Raw genomic sequence first — 13,652 nt, 5'->3', positions numbered from 1 at the left:
GTGTATGTTTTATGGACAAGTATATTTTCTGTTTTTACTCATTATCCTGAAGGAACTGTTTTATACAGTGTATTTATCCAATGTCTACTATGTATGCAGAACATACAAACATAAGCTATTAAGTTGGAAAATTAGTTTGTGAGTTGTATGAACTTTCCTAAGTTGTGTGAGCATTCCTGCTGTTCATCGAGGCAATGCCTGTGCTGAGAACAGAGCAATGGAAAAGAAGTGCATGGACAATAGTAACTGCACAGCAGCTTTTGGCAAGCACTTGGTTTTTAGTTACTTATGCTATCTATAGAGAATTATAAGGTCTGAAAAAAGACTTGTCATAACAAGTATGTTATTGCATTTAATGTTTGTGTAAATACAACACAATTGTGTATGAAGTCAAATTCATCTTGGTTGGCTCTGTTACCTTTGCAAGCTTTACATCCTGCACTGGGAACTCAATCCAAATAGAACAGCATTTCTGCATTTGGCTCTGTCTGCTCATATCTTTGATTACAAGTCAAACACAGGTTTAATGTCAATCAGTCATCCTGTTGATGCCAACTTCCCTGTTGGTGTGAATTGGAGCATCTTCCTGCAAAATGTGGCAAACCACCGTGGTGCATTCCATGTCACCCACCTGTTTATGGGGTGCTCTTAGGACTTAGCACACTGTATCTGAATCTTTATGATGAAGACAGCGCATCTGGACAATCTATCTGATGTTGATGGTAACCTCTTGCCTTCCTTGCCTTTACAAGACACTGATTTTGGTCACTCACCTTTGTGAGGTGATAGTTTAGAAAATATACATTTAAAATAGTTTAGAAATATATTTTTAATTTTTTCAGAAGTAAATTTTTGAGGTAATTTACAAGATAAGTCTTTGACAGTTTAAAATTATTTATAAAATAGATCTTACAAAAATAACTTTTGAAGTGTCAAATGGAGAACTTAGTAATGTATGTTGTTTGTGAAAACATTTAATAGTGTTCATATTCTTAGATTCGTCTGTTATTTAAGTCCATTCTTAGTCACATTTTCAAAGACAAAATATGTTCTGATCCCACTGGGGAAATCAGTTGCTGTTTACTCAAGTTGTGGGGTTTTTTTAGCTAAATTAAGAATGAATTTACAGATGTTTCTACAGATAAAAACCTACTTATCAGAAATGATTTTGCAGAGAAGTGCAGAAGAGTCCCGCCCATAGCCACCTACTTGGTCAGAAAAACAGAGGAAACCAGATGAGGCAGCGGTGCCATTTGGGAAGAAAGTCTGCTTCCAGAAGCTGAGGGAGATGTATAATGTGCTGCACTCAATGTTAATGAGAGAACCACAAGCTTAAATGTTGTTGGTAAAATTCTTTACTCCCAAAGGCCAGATGGCACAGCATATCTGCAGCTACCAGATTTCCTCAGTCTCTAATGAACAAGGAGGGATGCAAAATCCCTGTTGGGAACTTTGCCCATGTGCACCTACACATATGCTGGGATTGGGGCTAGTGGTGGGCACCTGTGGATACAGGTCAGATTTGCAACTGTATATATGTGCTCAATAACATAGAAATACTCTTGGATAATGTATAATAGCCAGCTGTTTGCTTGTGGGACTATAGCCTTATTGTGCTCAGATACAATTACTATTACTTTAAGTTAGGGATTTGTTATTGTTTTTGCAATGAAGGCAGTCTAAATACATAGCTTTTGTTTTTCCCCTGTCCTGCCTCATTAGGATGAGATGAAAGTATCAGAAGTTCCAGTTCTCTTGTTATGGTCACAGGTCACTCTGTTACCTGGTGACAACTGCTTGCTGTTGACTGCTGTCAGACGCTTAGTTTTATTCCATTCACTGCCTTAGTGAGTAGTGAGGGCCAACGAGAACCAAGTTTCCAGAGCAAAACAGTGAGAGCTGAAGATCCTTTCTCAATGCATTTTAAGGTGGGTTTCCTTCGGTTGGATGGAATCTGTCTCTCTGAACTGATTGCTTACCACTGGGAGAAATGAAAGGCCTTGTTCCTGAGCCATATAATTGATAAAACTGTTGCCAATTCCAGGAGTGCCAAACATTTGCTAGTACTCTTGAGTGAAGAGCCAAAGGCGAGCATATTTCTTACAGTGACAGAAAACAACGTTTGTTCTACTTCTTTCCTTTCTTTTTCTCACCATTCCTGTTATAATCAATGTCTTGACTGTTGTGTCCACATTCCTGTCCTGATCCATAGATCAGGCATTAGGCATTGGAAAGATGGCAGAACAAAACATTCCATCTTTCAAAGCTGAAGTACTGAGATGAGGCAGAGAGCCACTCCTGTAGGGTTACAGCATAATTCTGTCTGCATGGTGTCCTTACAATAAACACTGGTGCTATCCCTGAGGCAGCCCTAGTACTAAATGGAAAGTGTCTTAGGACTGCATTTTGTCTATATTACGATCATCTGTATGGTTAATGGATGGATGTGAGACTCTAGCCTTCAGCTCGTATCACTGGTGTCCTAAAAACCTAAAACCAAAAATAACATTTTGTTTGTTTTTCCTGTGGTTGTTGCGGTAACAATACCTTTTAGTTAGGGATTTTTCAAAGCTTTTCATCAGCTTTGAACGTGACTAGCTCTTTGATATCCAGGGGTGGATGAAACTAAAATATTTTGGTTATAATTGGGATCAGAGGGATGGGAATCTGATGTATATACAGCAAAGCCATGACAATATTTGCAGACTGGACCATGAAACTGGCTGTGTTGTTTGCAGTACTGATGGAAGGTAACTAGTTACAAAAATTATTCGTTTCCTTAGATATTTATGAGTTGTTACCTCTGCTGACATCTCTGAATCTCAAGATGAGATTTTGGGGGTGATAGCACAACTTAATGTCACTTGTGAATTATTTACAATTCAAGTATGGGAGTTTTGTTTCTTATACATTTTAGATTTATGCTGTAATCTTCTAAAATTCATCACTGTCTTTTCCACAAGAGCTCATTGGCATGGTTGAAAAAGAAAGAAATCGCTCGAAGCTGTAATTGCAGACAACTTTTTGTGCTGTAAGAAGCACAGGCTGAGGATCTGATGTTATGTAGTATTTGAGATTTCTCCCTCCTTGAGCCCTTTTTGTGGCTGGCGTTTCCATATAAAAAATCAAATCTGATTGCTGAGGAAATTAAGCTCAGAGTAAAGTGTTGATTCTCTACAGGAAACACTTAGTAAGAAATTTGAACAGTTGGATTCTACTTTAAAAGAGATTTAAGGGGAAGTTTAAATCCTAGAAATCAGCACTGATGTTCAGGATATGCTGATTATAATACATGCTAAACAGCTACTCTGAAACTGATACTCATGCTTCTTTTACTTTTTTATGCTGCTTTTGTCAATTGCCAAATTAAATATAAGTATATGCTTTTAACAGACATTAAAATTTAGTATCTCAACACTTAATTGTTCTTCTTCTCAAAAAATATTACAGTTTAGTTTTGAGGTCTGCGTGATTATGAACTCTATTTTAACAAGGGGCCCTATACAATGCTGGATTTCTCCTAAGTGATGTTTTCTCACTGAGTTCCTTAAAGGCATTTACTTCAAACCTCACACTTCTGACAGCATCCATGAGCTGTTGTTCATCCATCTACTGTGTGTTCTATGTCAGAGATTCTGAGCATTTGCAGGTCTAAGGCTTGAGACTTTTCCTTTCGTTCTTGCTGATTATTCTGATTCTATTTTGAATTATGTAAGTCTGAGATCAGGTACTGAGTTTTTTATGTGGTCTTTATTTTCAAATTGAAAAGCTGAACATATGTTCTGTTTTTAGGGCAAACAAATGTTACCTGGATGCAGAGATCACTTCTTTTGAAAGAGTAGTATTGGGATGTGAATAGCTAATGTGACCAGCATCTGCAATCTTTGCATCACTGTATTTCTAAAATCTATTAATGATCATACACGTCTAAATCCACTGCCACTTAACCTCCATTATTGTTCTGCTTAATCTTAATAGACAATGAATGCATACGTTATTCTACTTTTTATAGTGTTCAGACGACACTTAAACAGGTATGTGCTGCAGCTTGAATGCTGTTTGAGTACTATGGATGAATCCTTTCCCTTGAAAGAAGTTTTGCTTTTACATAACTAAGGATGTCATCCACGTAAACCTTTTTATGAATGCATTTATCATTGATTGGCCTAGAAGGTGACCCAGCTAGCCATGCTGGAAAGTCAGCTAGCCAGCCAGGAAAGTCAGCTGAAAGTCTTTACACCTCTGATATTATGAACAATCATTGAGGTTGTGAATTACAGAAAATCCATAGAAGGAAAGTTTGATTCTTACTGGAACTTTGAGTTAAAAAAAAAAAATAATAATAATAATAATAATAATAATAATAAAATAAAAATAGTATTGAATGATTGAATGGAGATTACCTTAAAAAAGCTGGTGATAGTAGCAGTTAATTTATTAGCCACAGAAGTTGCAAGAGCAGTTCCAGATGAACTCTGGATATAACTGAAGCAAATCTCAGATGAGATTTAGGTAAATATAGTAATGTTTATGTATTTCTTTATGTATCTTTTGATTCTAGATCTAACTATATTGCTAAAACTTGGATTATGGTTTTATATATATATATATTTTAATCTTAGAAGTCTTTTCTTAGTAAAACTAAACCATGTAGAGTTGTAATCTATAAATAAATCCATAAGTCCATGTACTACATGATGCACACAGTGCTCGGTAACTGGTTTGAGGCTCTTATCTCTGAAGCTGCATGAAGAAATGAGGAAGCAGGTAATGAAGCCACTGTTTTGTGCAGGATGTCTCCCAGTAACAAAATCTTGTCAAAATTCTGTTGGCTCATAGAAGGAAGTGGAGCAGTCTAACATACACAACACCATCTTGAGTCAATAACAGATTAATGAAAGAACCGACTGCAGTAATCTCTAAGAATTGTCCTTTGGCTGCACAGCCTTTCTCATTATTTAAACAATGGAACTCAAACAGCTCTTCTGTCTGACACGTTTCTTTTTTGTTTAACTTTAAAAACTGCAGCTGGTCCATATATAGGTAATGTGTGACGTTTTCTGAATTTTTCACTAGAGTGAGATTCCTGTGCTCAGGAAAGCTACTGCCTCCAGTTCTTCTGGGATGTGGAACCTTAAAATGTTCTTCCCCAAACATCTCTGAAAACATGCTGGATTTGAAGGCTGTTCTGAAGTGGGTTTCTCCCAGTTTGTCATAAGATACATTGAATACTTGCTTAAGATGTTAATTGGAAAAGGCAGCAAAGCCTTATCACAGAAGTGTGTCAGGAAGATATTGAAGTTTTCTCTTTCAGGAGAATAGTTCTGATGATACATGAAGAGAGATGTATAAGGGCTAGTAATTTGAAAAATGAAAGCTATGTTTTCAATATTTTAATAAATTACTTATCAGTTTTAAGTAAATGTGTGCATTACACATGTGAAAAACAAAAAACAAAACAAAACAAAAAAAACCAAAAAAAACAAAAACCAAAAACAAAACAACATAGAACACCACCATCTTAAAGCCTTATCTCAGACCATAATTTGTTAAGAAAAGGGAACAAGGAATTCAGTGTGAGCTTCCTTAGAATTTTGAAGCAGTTATCACATCAGCGAGTTAAAGGTGTGTGTAGAAACTACTTCATGTGTCTAACTTGCATCAGCTGAAATGGAATTTAAATGCAGGCTATCTTGATACTTGTTAGCAAAGAGCAGTACTGTTTCAGACAGTACATTTTACTGGGGTGGGGAATGGCCATTGAAAGGATACTATTTGTCTGGAACTGTTTTGCATTATTCACTGGCAGGTGTTAGTTTCACTGTGAAGGTTTAAGCATCTCTTTGATCACTTTAATTACTGTGTTAGCATGATCATCTGGAAGACAGTTCGCTTGTTGTCAGAAATTAGGGATATGCAAACTTCTCCTTTACCTGGCAAGATAGAATTTAGAGAGATGGGTTTTTGAGGTAGGTGGGTTGTTTTTTCTTCCCCTCCCTTCAAGATATAAGGAAGGTGTTTGTTTGTTTTTGAGAAATTGGAGTATATTTTCCTCATAGGGAAGAGTTTCTTGGAAAGCTGCATACAGTTGCCATGCATTTTTGAACCTTTTCTTTTCTCCTCACAATTTTTACAATGTTGTGTCACACAAAAAATGGTAACAGGAATGAAGAAAATGACAAAGTATGTAACAGCAGTGCCTGCTCCTTTCTCTGAATAACAATCTATCTGATGCGCTGCCAAGAGGATGACATTTGTGATGTTTAATAGAATGTTCACAATTTCATGGGAACTGTGCCTTTAGGCAAGAAAATGATCTAAAGGTATTCACTGCAATGTAAGGTGATCATAAAAGTACTCACTTATAGAACTTGGAAATTTTTTTCTAAGCTTTCTCAGCAATTCCTTCACATCCTTATTCACTACAGATCAGGAATACTTAAAGAAAACAAAAAAAAATATCATTCATTAAATTTTCATTTATTTATTCATTACTAACTGAGAAAAAATGTTGAATGGTGGTATAATGTAATTTTATTATTTTTAAGTATTTTAGAGGTGGTCAGATAGTAAAGCAGACTGCATAAAATTTTACCTATTGCTCTTATGTTGTACTGTGAACTTTATTGTGAGGTTAAAATTGTGAAAATAGTGTCTTTTGCAGCAGCAGCATAAATTAAGTATGGAAAGATATGTTGGTGTTAATCTATGGAAGTGTAACTAGAGCTTATATAATATGAGTGTGCCAGTTGTTCAGATCTGGCAAATCTGGTAGGTAAATCTGGTAGATAGCTGCTGCCTGAATCTTCCAGGAAAAGCAGAGATCCAGCCCAGGGAGCTCTCTGGGCCAACACACCGTAACCAGTGAAGAAGTTTACTAAAACTGAAGCTTCAGGCAGTGTGTATGTTTAGAATATAATCTTGTAAACACATACTAGGTAACAAATATGTATGAATTATTCACACAATGCATAAACCCAAGCCTCTTAAGTTTTTAATTGCAACTGCAAACTAATCAAATTCTTGCCTTTTAAAATCCCTTAAATAACTGGAATATGTATTAGGATGATTAAAAATAAATGTAGAAATGCCAGAACCGCCAGGTGCTCACACTGCATTTTCAGGGCCTGAACCTGCTGTGTTTCAGAGCTCCCAGTGCAGTGCTGGTGTTTCAGGCCTGCAGAAGCACTGTCCTGCTGAGCTTTGTGCAGCTGGGCACTCTGCAGGCCAACATCATTTACAAGGGTTCACATTTCATACATGAATTATTTTTATTGCATTGTGAGTCTCAGTGCACTCGTAATGACTTTTTATAGTCTTTAATCTTGAAAATTTAGTTTACAAACTATTCAACATGGAATCTAAATTTCTTTCCTCTAGTTTTAACTAGCCCTCTATTCTTCTGGCATTTAATATTGAGATTTATTATTTTTTTAAATTGTAGTTTGCTCAAGCAGGCAATTTCTCAGCATGTAGTTTCTGAGAATGGCAATAATTTCTTTTGTTATCTCAAATAATATTTTTGCATTCTGTAATGTTCCCTGTTCAGAAACACCAAAGTATTTTATAAATCTAATTAGCACAGGAATTTTCTTAAAGCAGTTTTAAGGCTGGTAAACACAAGTAATTTTCCCACGGTTGCTGAGAGAGCCATTTGGGAATGTAGTCTTGTTCTTGTTGTTGTTGTTGTTGTTTTGGCTTTTTTCACATGAAAGTCTACAAGTATTAAATCTTCTAAAAAAAAAAAATAGCAAAAAACAAATGTTCATGTTTGAGGCTTTTTCACCTGGTTTAGGCTTAGTTCCTTTTTTTGCTCAATTTTTCTTTTTTGCTTGTGAGCCAAAGAAAGTTTTATTAAAGGAGGTAAGGGGTTTATAAAATATATATATCTTTTCATTGTGTACTTCCTTGACCATAGTTGTATCTGTTCAAGAGTAGTGGATCTTTAGTGTTCTCTTAGTTTTATGTTCTGTGTGGAATATGTACTGAAGGAAGAAGGTATTTTCACGTCTTCTACTGCATTATAATAAATCTGTCTTACCATTTCAAGCCTTAAGAAGGGGAAAAAGAAAATAGAACTACAGAGCAAAAAAACCCTAAGCTTCAAAACTATATGAAATGAAGATTATGGGTTTGTTTTTGAAAGTTGAAAATAAATTAGTTCCACATTATTTAATGTTTAGTGTACTCCAGTTGAATACGTACTTCCATTGCCTCATACATGATTGCTGAACTTGAACTTAATTGCCCAACTTGAACTTAAGGTGCTGTGTTAAATTGGGTCCTGAACAAGATGAGAAAAAAATATGGAAAAAGTCTGGTCTATTCTATTAGGATGACTTTAAACATATTTTCTTACCTGGGGCTGGCTTGCAGTGTTTTGAAACAGTACAGAAGGATGACTTGGTTGTTTAAAAAAAACACCTGAGTTTATGTAAAATAAGTAGAGATGATTATATTAAAAGTAGAATTATCTTTAAACTATCTTCTTGCCCTTTACCTGTCTTAATAAAATGCTGCTAGTACATCCTTAAGAAGTGAGTCCTTAATGTATGGTGGAATTTGATTATGTTATTGGTGTTCAGTCTCTTGCATATCAGTGTTTCTCAGAGATGAGGAATTTATCATCTTAGAAGGAAGGCTGTAATGGTACTACTGATATTTTTTTATATCCTTCTTTTCTCTTTTTTTTTTTTTCTTTTTTTTTTTTCCTTTGTATGGATGTCTGAAGAGTCATATGTGATCTTGATGCCATCAACACCTATCATTCTTTCTTGACTTCTCACCACTTCTTTTTTTGATCCTTTTGCATCTATACTTCCAAATGCACATTTCAGTTCACAGAATTGTAGGCATCAGTCTTACTGTTTTCACAAACCTTCACTATTTTATACTGGAAAAAAGGTCTTTGAGGGGAAGAAAAAAGCCAACAACCCTCTAAACTGTCATCTGTGGCTCCTATTTTCAGACTGCTTTTTTTTTTATTATGTATGCACACAGTGATTTGGATGTGTGAAACAATCTTATATAGCAAAACTTTATTGAATCTCAGCATGATTGGTATGGTCTTCCCTGGGGAGAAAAGAAAAAGATAAAAACAACAACAACAACAACAAAAAAAAAAAAAAAACACCACAGTTATGTGAAAAGTATTACGCTGAGAACAGCATTGTAAGTGGCTATGTAGAGCTGTATGAACTAAGGCAAGTTAATTCAAAAGTGGTGTGATGTATACTGATCCAGGCTGAGTGGGGCTTTGAGCAACCTGGTCTAGTGGGAGGTGTCCCTATCTAGTTCCAACACCCTTGCAGGGTGTTGGAACTAGATCGTCTTAAAGGCCCTTTCATTCCAAACCATTTTGTGATTCTATAATTGCAAATTTAACATGTGTCTTAAGAGAGCTTTCTTTTAATATCACAGTAAAATCATATTCTGTAGATTTCCAACATCACAAAAGCAGGGCCAGGCTTTACTAATTTAAAGCCAAGATTTTGTCCTCTAAAGTTCAGAAAATGGTAACATCTGTGACAAAAACAACAAAAATTGGAAATATGTACAATTATAGTTCATAATACTCTGCCTTTGATGCTTAGATGAAGTCAAGGGGTAGTCACTTCTATAAATTCAAAAATTCTAATAGGGTTTAACGCTGACATCAAATCAGTTCACAAGGAAATATCTTTTTCTGTGAAATGACTAAACAAATCATGCACCTAGACTGCTACTTTTTGCAAGGGATTCCTTCTAAACCTTTCCTAATGATTGTCCTCCTTTTCTGTTGGCAGTGGTGATTTGTCTGTTGTCTCAAATGTCAGTTAGCCTAAGATAAAGGGAAGACACGAGCTGCAGTTACATAATCTTTTCTTTATCTCTCCTTTCAATACTTCAGGAGTTTTACTTTAAATGTGGAGCACACCCAACAACTGACAGTGAAACATCTGTGGCTTTGAACCTCGTTACTACAAACAGTCGCGGTATCACATGTATAACATGCACGGATATTAGGTGAGTACAATGAACAGTGTCAGAGATTCACAGTCTCAGTGCTTCAGCGTACTTATCACTTTCAAAGAGCTTTTTTCTTTTTTTTTCTGTGCACGCTTACCTTTTAAAATGTGTGGGGTTTTTCCTTTTCTTCCTTTTTTTTTTTTTTTTCTCCAGTATTGTGGTATAAAAAGGGCCACTTTCAGATGTATTCATTGCCTTGCCAATATGAATACAGTTTGATACCTTAGTTAAGTTACAGGTGGAAATCTGATTGCTTATGTTCTAGCGCCGGTCTTGAGTGCTTAAGGCGGTCATGTAGGTGTATAGATCTTTGCCTCTAGTTTGTGTTTGAGATACAGTGAATGAAATCGTGATTTTGAGGCTGACAAAATATTCCTTCAGGACAAAATATTCCAACAGGAACCTTTTGGTGTCTGTTTTATAAATCGAAACAAAATTACTGATGGTTCATCTGTTCTCATATTCTTGTTTACTGCAGTTTTAAATACTGTAATCCATCTTACTGTATGGCAATTCAGCACATATATTCAAGAATAACATTGCTCACAAATGCATGATTAAAAATTAATTTCCAAGAAAGACATCTACCACTATTGTGAAGAATTATCTGAAACACATTCATCTACTGATAGGAAATTTGAGGTGGATCCTCAAAACCAATAAGAAAAATGTTATTCATTTTAAATATATTTTAAGTATTTCTGCTGATTCATCTGTATTATGAAAAAGGATAAACTGTTTAGAAAAAAAATACCTGTAATCTTATAAGATAGCAAGAAGTCTGGATAAATTTGTTAGGGGTATCTTGGGAAAATAAACTGTATTCCTGGACACAATGTTCCTATTAGAAATATTAGGTTGTTGTTTTGATTTTATCCCAGACCTTGTGTAATTATGTTGTTCTTATGTGCTACTGAATTGATAGTAGCTGTTTTGTTGCTGACAATATTTGGTTGACGAATGTGTCTCTTAGTTATAGACTAAACTGTATACTGAAAAGAAGAGCACAGTATCCATCTCATTACATATACATAGGCTTTGTGGAGCTGCTCTGCATCTCTTTAAGAGTCTTGCAAGCACAGTGTGCAGAATTACTTTGTTTATCCTAATGGTTTGGTATGCATCAGTATTAACCTCTCAGTAATTAAAGGCAATATGGAGTTTCCATTCTGAGCCCAGCTTTCTCTTTTTCCAAAGGATCAGAGTGAAGAATTTCAGTCATAAATGTGTTTACTTAGGCTTGAGAGCTGGTTACAATTATTTCAATCAAATTTGAAATGGATATGTTGACATTCCTCTGAGTTGATGTATTCAGTACAGAACTATTCACTCATAATAATGAATTCGTAATTTCTTTCCATGTTTTGTGACAAAACCCCAAAGGAAACAAAGAATTTAGACTTAATTGTCTCAGTTTTCTTGGCTGAATTATTCCAAGGACTATTTGGCTTCCTAAACTTTACTTGTTTATGTATTTATGTATTAGTTTATCTATTCAAAGCATGTTAATTCTCATTTATTTAAATAAAGGCATCAAATAACTATAGAAACCTCAGTTTCAGGATAGAATTCTAGCTCAGCACAAAATTATGGAGCATTCATTTACAGATAAGCTTGTGGGATTTATACACCAAACAGGGAAGGAAGAAGTTTTTCTATTGGCCTCACGCTGTATTGTGAGGAAGAGATGGCAGATAGTGTAGGATACAGCTAGTCTGTAGGCTGCTTCTCATCAGTCTCCAAAAATTAACAGGAATGTGCTTCCATCCTAGTATGTCTTGTAGGACATGGAATGAATTGTTGGCAGGTGACACTGAGATCTGTAATTCCAGGAATGAAGGAATGAGCAGAAGAGTCCTTCAACAGCCTTTTTTTTTTTTTTTTTTTTCAGTTGTGTTAAGGTATTTTTTATGTATTTAGGTATTAATAAATTTATGTAAGCAGAAATCAACTCTTCACTTCCTGGAGCAGTAGGCATAGATTTCCTCTTTCATTTGTCAAGAGATGTAGTGAAATAATAATGAGGCTATTCTGTCGTCTTATATACTTAACAAGATTTTAAGGGCGTTCTCCTGCACACCTCCTCATCTCCTCTTGACTGCAAGCAGGTCTGTTGTACTGGCCAGTGGAACTGGAAAAAATGAAATCAACAGGCATTAGAGAATATTATTTCAGATCCTCCTCTCTTTTTTGGTTAATTGACTTGGTTGTACCTTGACTGCCTCAGTGAAGATAGCACCCTTACTTACATGAGAATGTATACTGATGAAAACTGTAAAATGATGGCCAAAATAGAGAATTGATGGAAGGAACAGTTGAACTCTGTAGTGATTCATATGGTGTGTCTTCTGGAAAGAGTTATTCTGAACGCATCCTCTGTGGTGTATGTTGGTCACTAAAAAAGTACTATTTGATAAAACAAATTCTCATCTACCAAATACTATTTTTCAACATAGTCACCACCATTAGCTATGCATTTTCAACAGTGTTGAACATAAGCCTGCATGCCTTGCTCATAGAAAATCTGCATAACTGTCCAGAATGTGGCTCATTTTTCATGTCACTGTCACCACTGCTGAAATGAACCACCCACTGCTTCACTGTGGTCACATCCGCTGTTTGTTCTCCATAAATCTTCAGTCAGTGTCAGTGAATGTTAATGGGTGTCATTTTTCTGCATGGAGGAATTCAGTGACACACTTTTGCTTCCTACACACTTCCATCTCAGACGCCATTTTGTCAGACTGCCCTTCTGCTGCCATTAGTCACACAGCAACAACATGTAACAGAATACTGTTGGGAAGGTGCAGCCTCTACCACCACCATCTCCCTCTGACATTGTAGGCCAATATAATAGCATAGGAGGCATTACTTTCAGAGCAGCCCCCTTAGTTACAGAACTGTCTCCAAACAGCAATTTGTCTTGAATTGCTAACTCAAAATTTCACTGCAAAGGTGCAAAATAACCTACTTAAAAGCAGTAATTTCACGTGTCCATTTGAACAGTTCCCTTATTGCAAGCCAGAGCCCAAGTATGACTAATGGTAAACAAAAGAGAGCCTGATCCCAAGGCAAATGATTTTGAGATTTCCTACATGGTAATCTGATAAATGTCTTTGTCACAGGCATGTTGACAAAATCTTGATGCTGAAATCTGAGGTCTCATTGTTAAAACTAGATCATAGTATCATAGAATCACAGAGCGGCCTGGGTTGAAAAGGACCATAATGATCATCTAGTTTCAACCCCTCTGTTATGTGCAAGGTCACCAACCACTAGTTCAGGCACTAGATCTGCAATTAAAGTATACTTTTTATCGCAGTGGCAAGTCGGCATGGAAAAGGGTTATTCACGTCCGAGTATTCCCTATGTAGGGTTCAGGAAGCATCAAAAGACGTTACTGAACATTGTGAATGTTTTATACTAAAACTTAAGCTTCACAGGGTAATTCCCATTGGGAATTCATTCCCATTGCCCCCATTGCATCCCATGGTGTTGTGACAGGGACACGTTCCCATTGTCCCTATTGATCCCGTAGCGTTGGGATGGGGGCACATTCCCATTGCCCCCATTGCATCCCATGGTGTTGGGAGGTGGGATGGGGACTCGTTCCTATTTCCAGGACTTGTGTGGTGGAGTGCTGT

At 36.1% G+C, this 13,652-nt stretch overlaps 1 protein-coding gene across 5 annotated transcripts in view; it reads left to right on the top strand.

The window, feature by feature from the left end:
• The window catches only part of PRKN (parkin RBR E3 ubiquitin protein ligase), a 691,175-nt gene that overhangs the window by 318,784 nt on the left and 358,739 nt on the right, over positions 1–13,652 (top strand). For all 5 annotated transcript variants that reach the window (XR_007375493.1, XR_007375494.1, XR_007375492.1 and 2 more), the window contains exon 6: positions 9,890–10,005. Coding sequence is in view for 1 of the 5 variants with exons in the window: in XM_048938032.1 (XP_048793989.1) it covers positions 9,890–10,005 (116 nt within the window). In the remaining 4 variants the exon portion in view is untranslated. The remainder of the gene's footprint in view (positions 1–9,889; positions 10,006–13,652) is intronic.

Source organism: Lagopus muta, chromosome 2 (assembly GCF_023343835.1).
Source record: "Lagopus muta isolate bLagMut1 chromosome 2, bLagMut1 primary, whole genome shotgun sequence".
Classification (NCBI taxonomy): domain Eukaryota; kingdom Metazoa; phylum Chordata; class Aves; order Galliformes; family Phasianidae; genus Lagopus; species Lagopus muta.
Note: the sequence above shows the minus strand (reverse complement) of the source record. Positions and strands in the feature narration are given on the sequence as shown.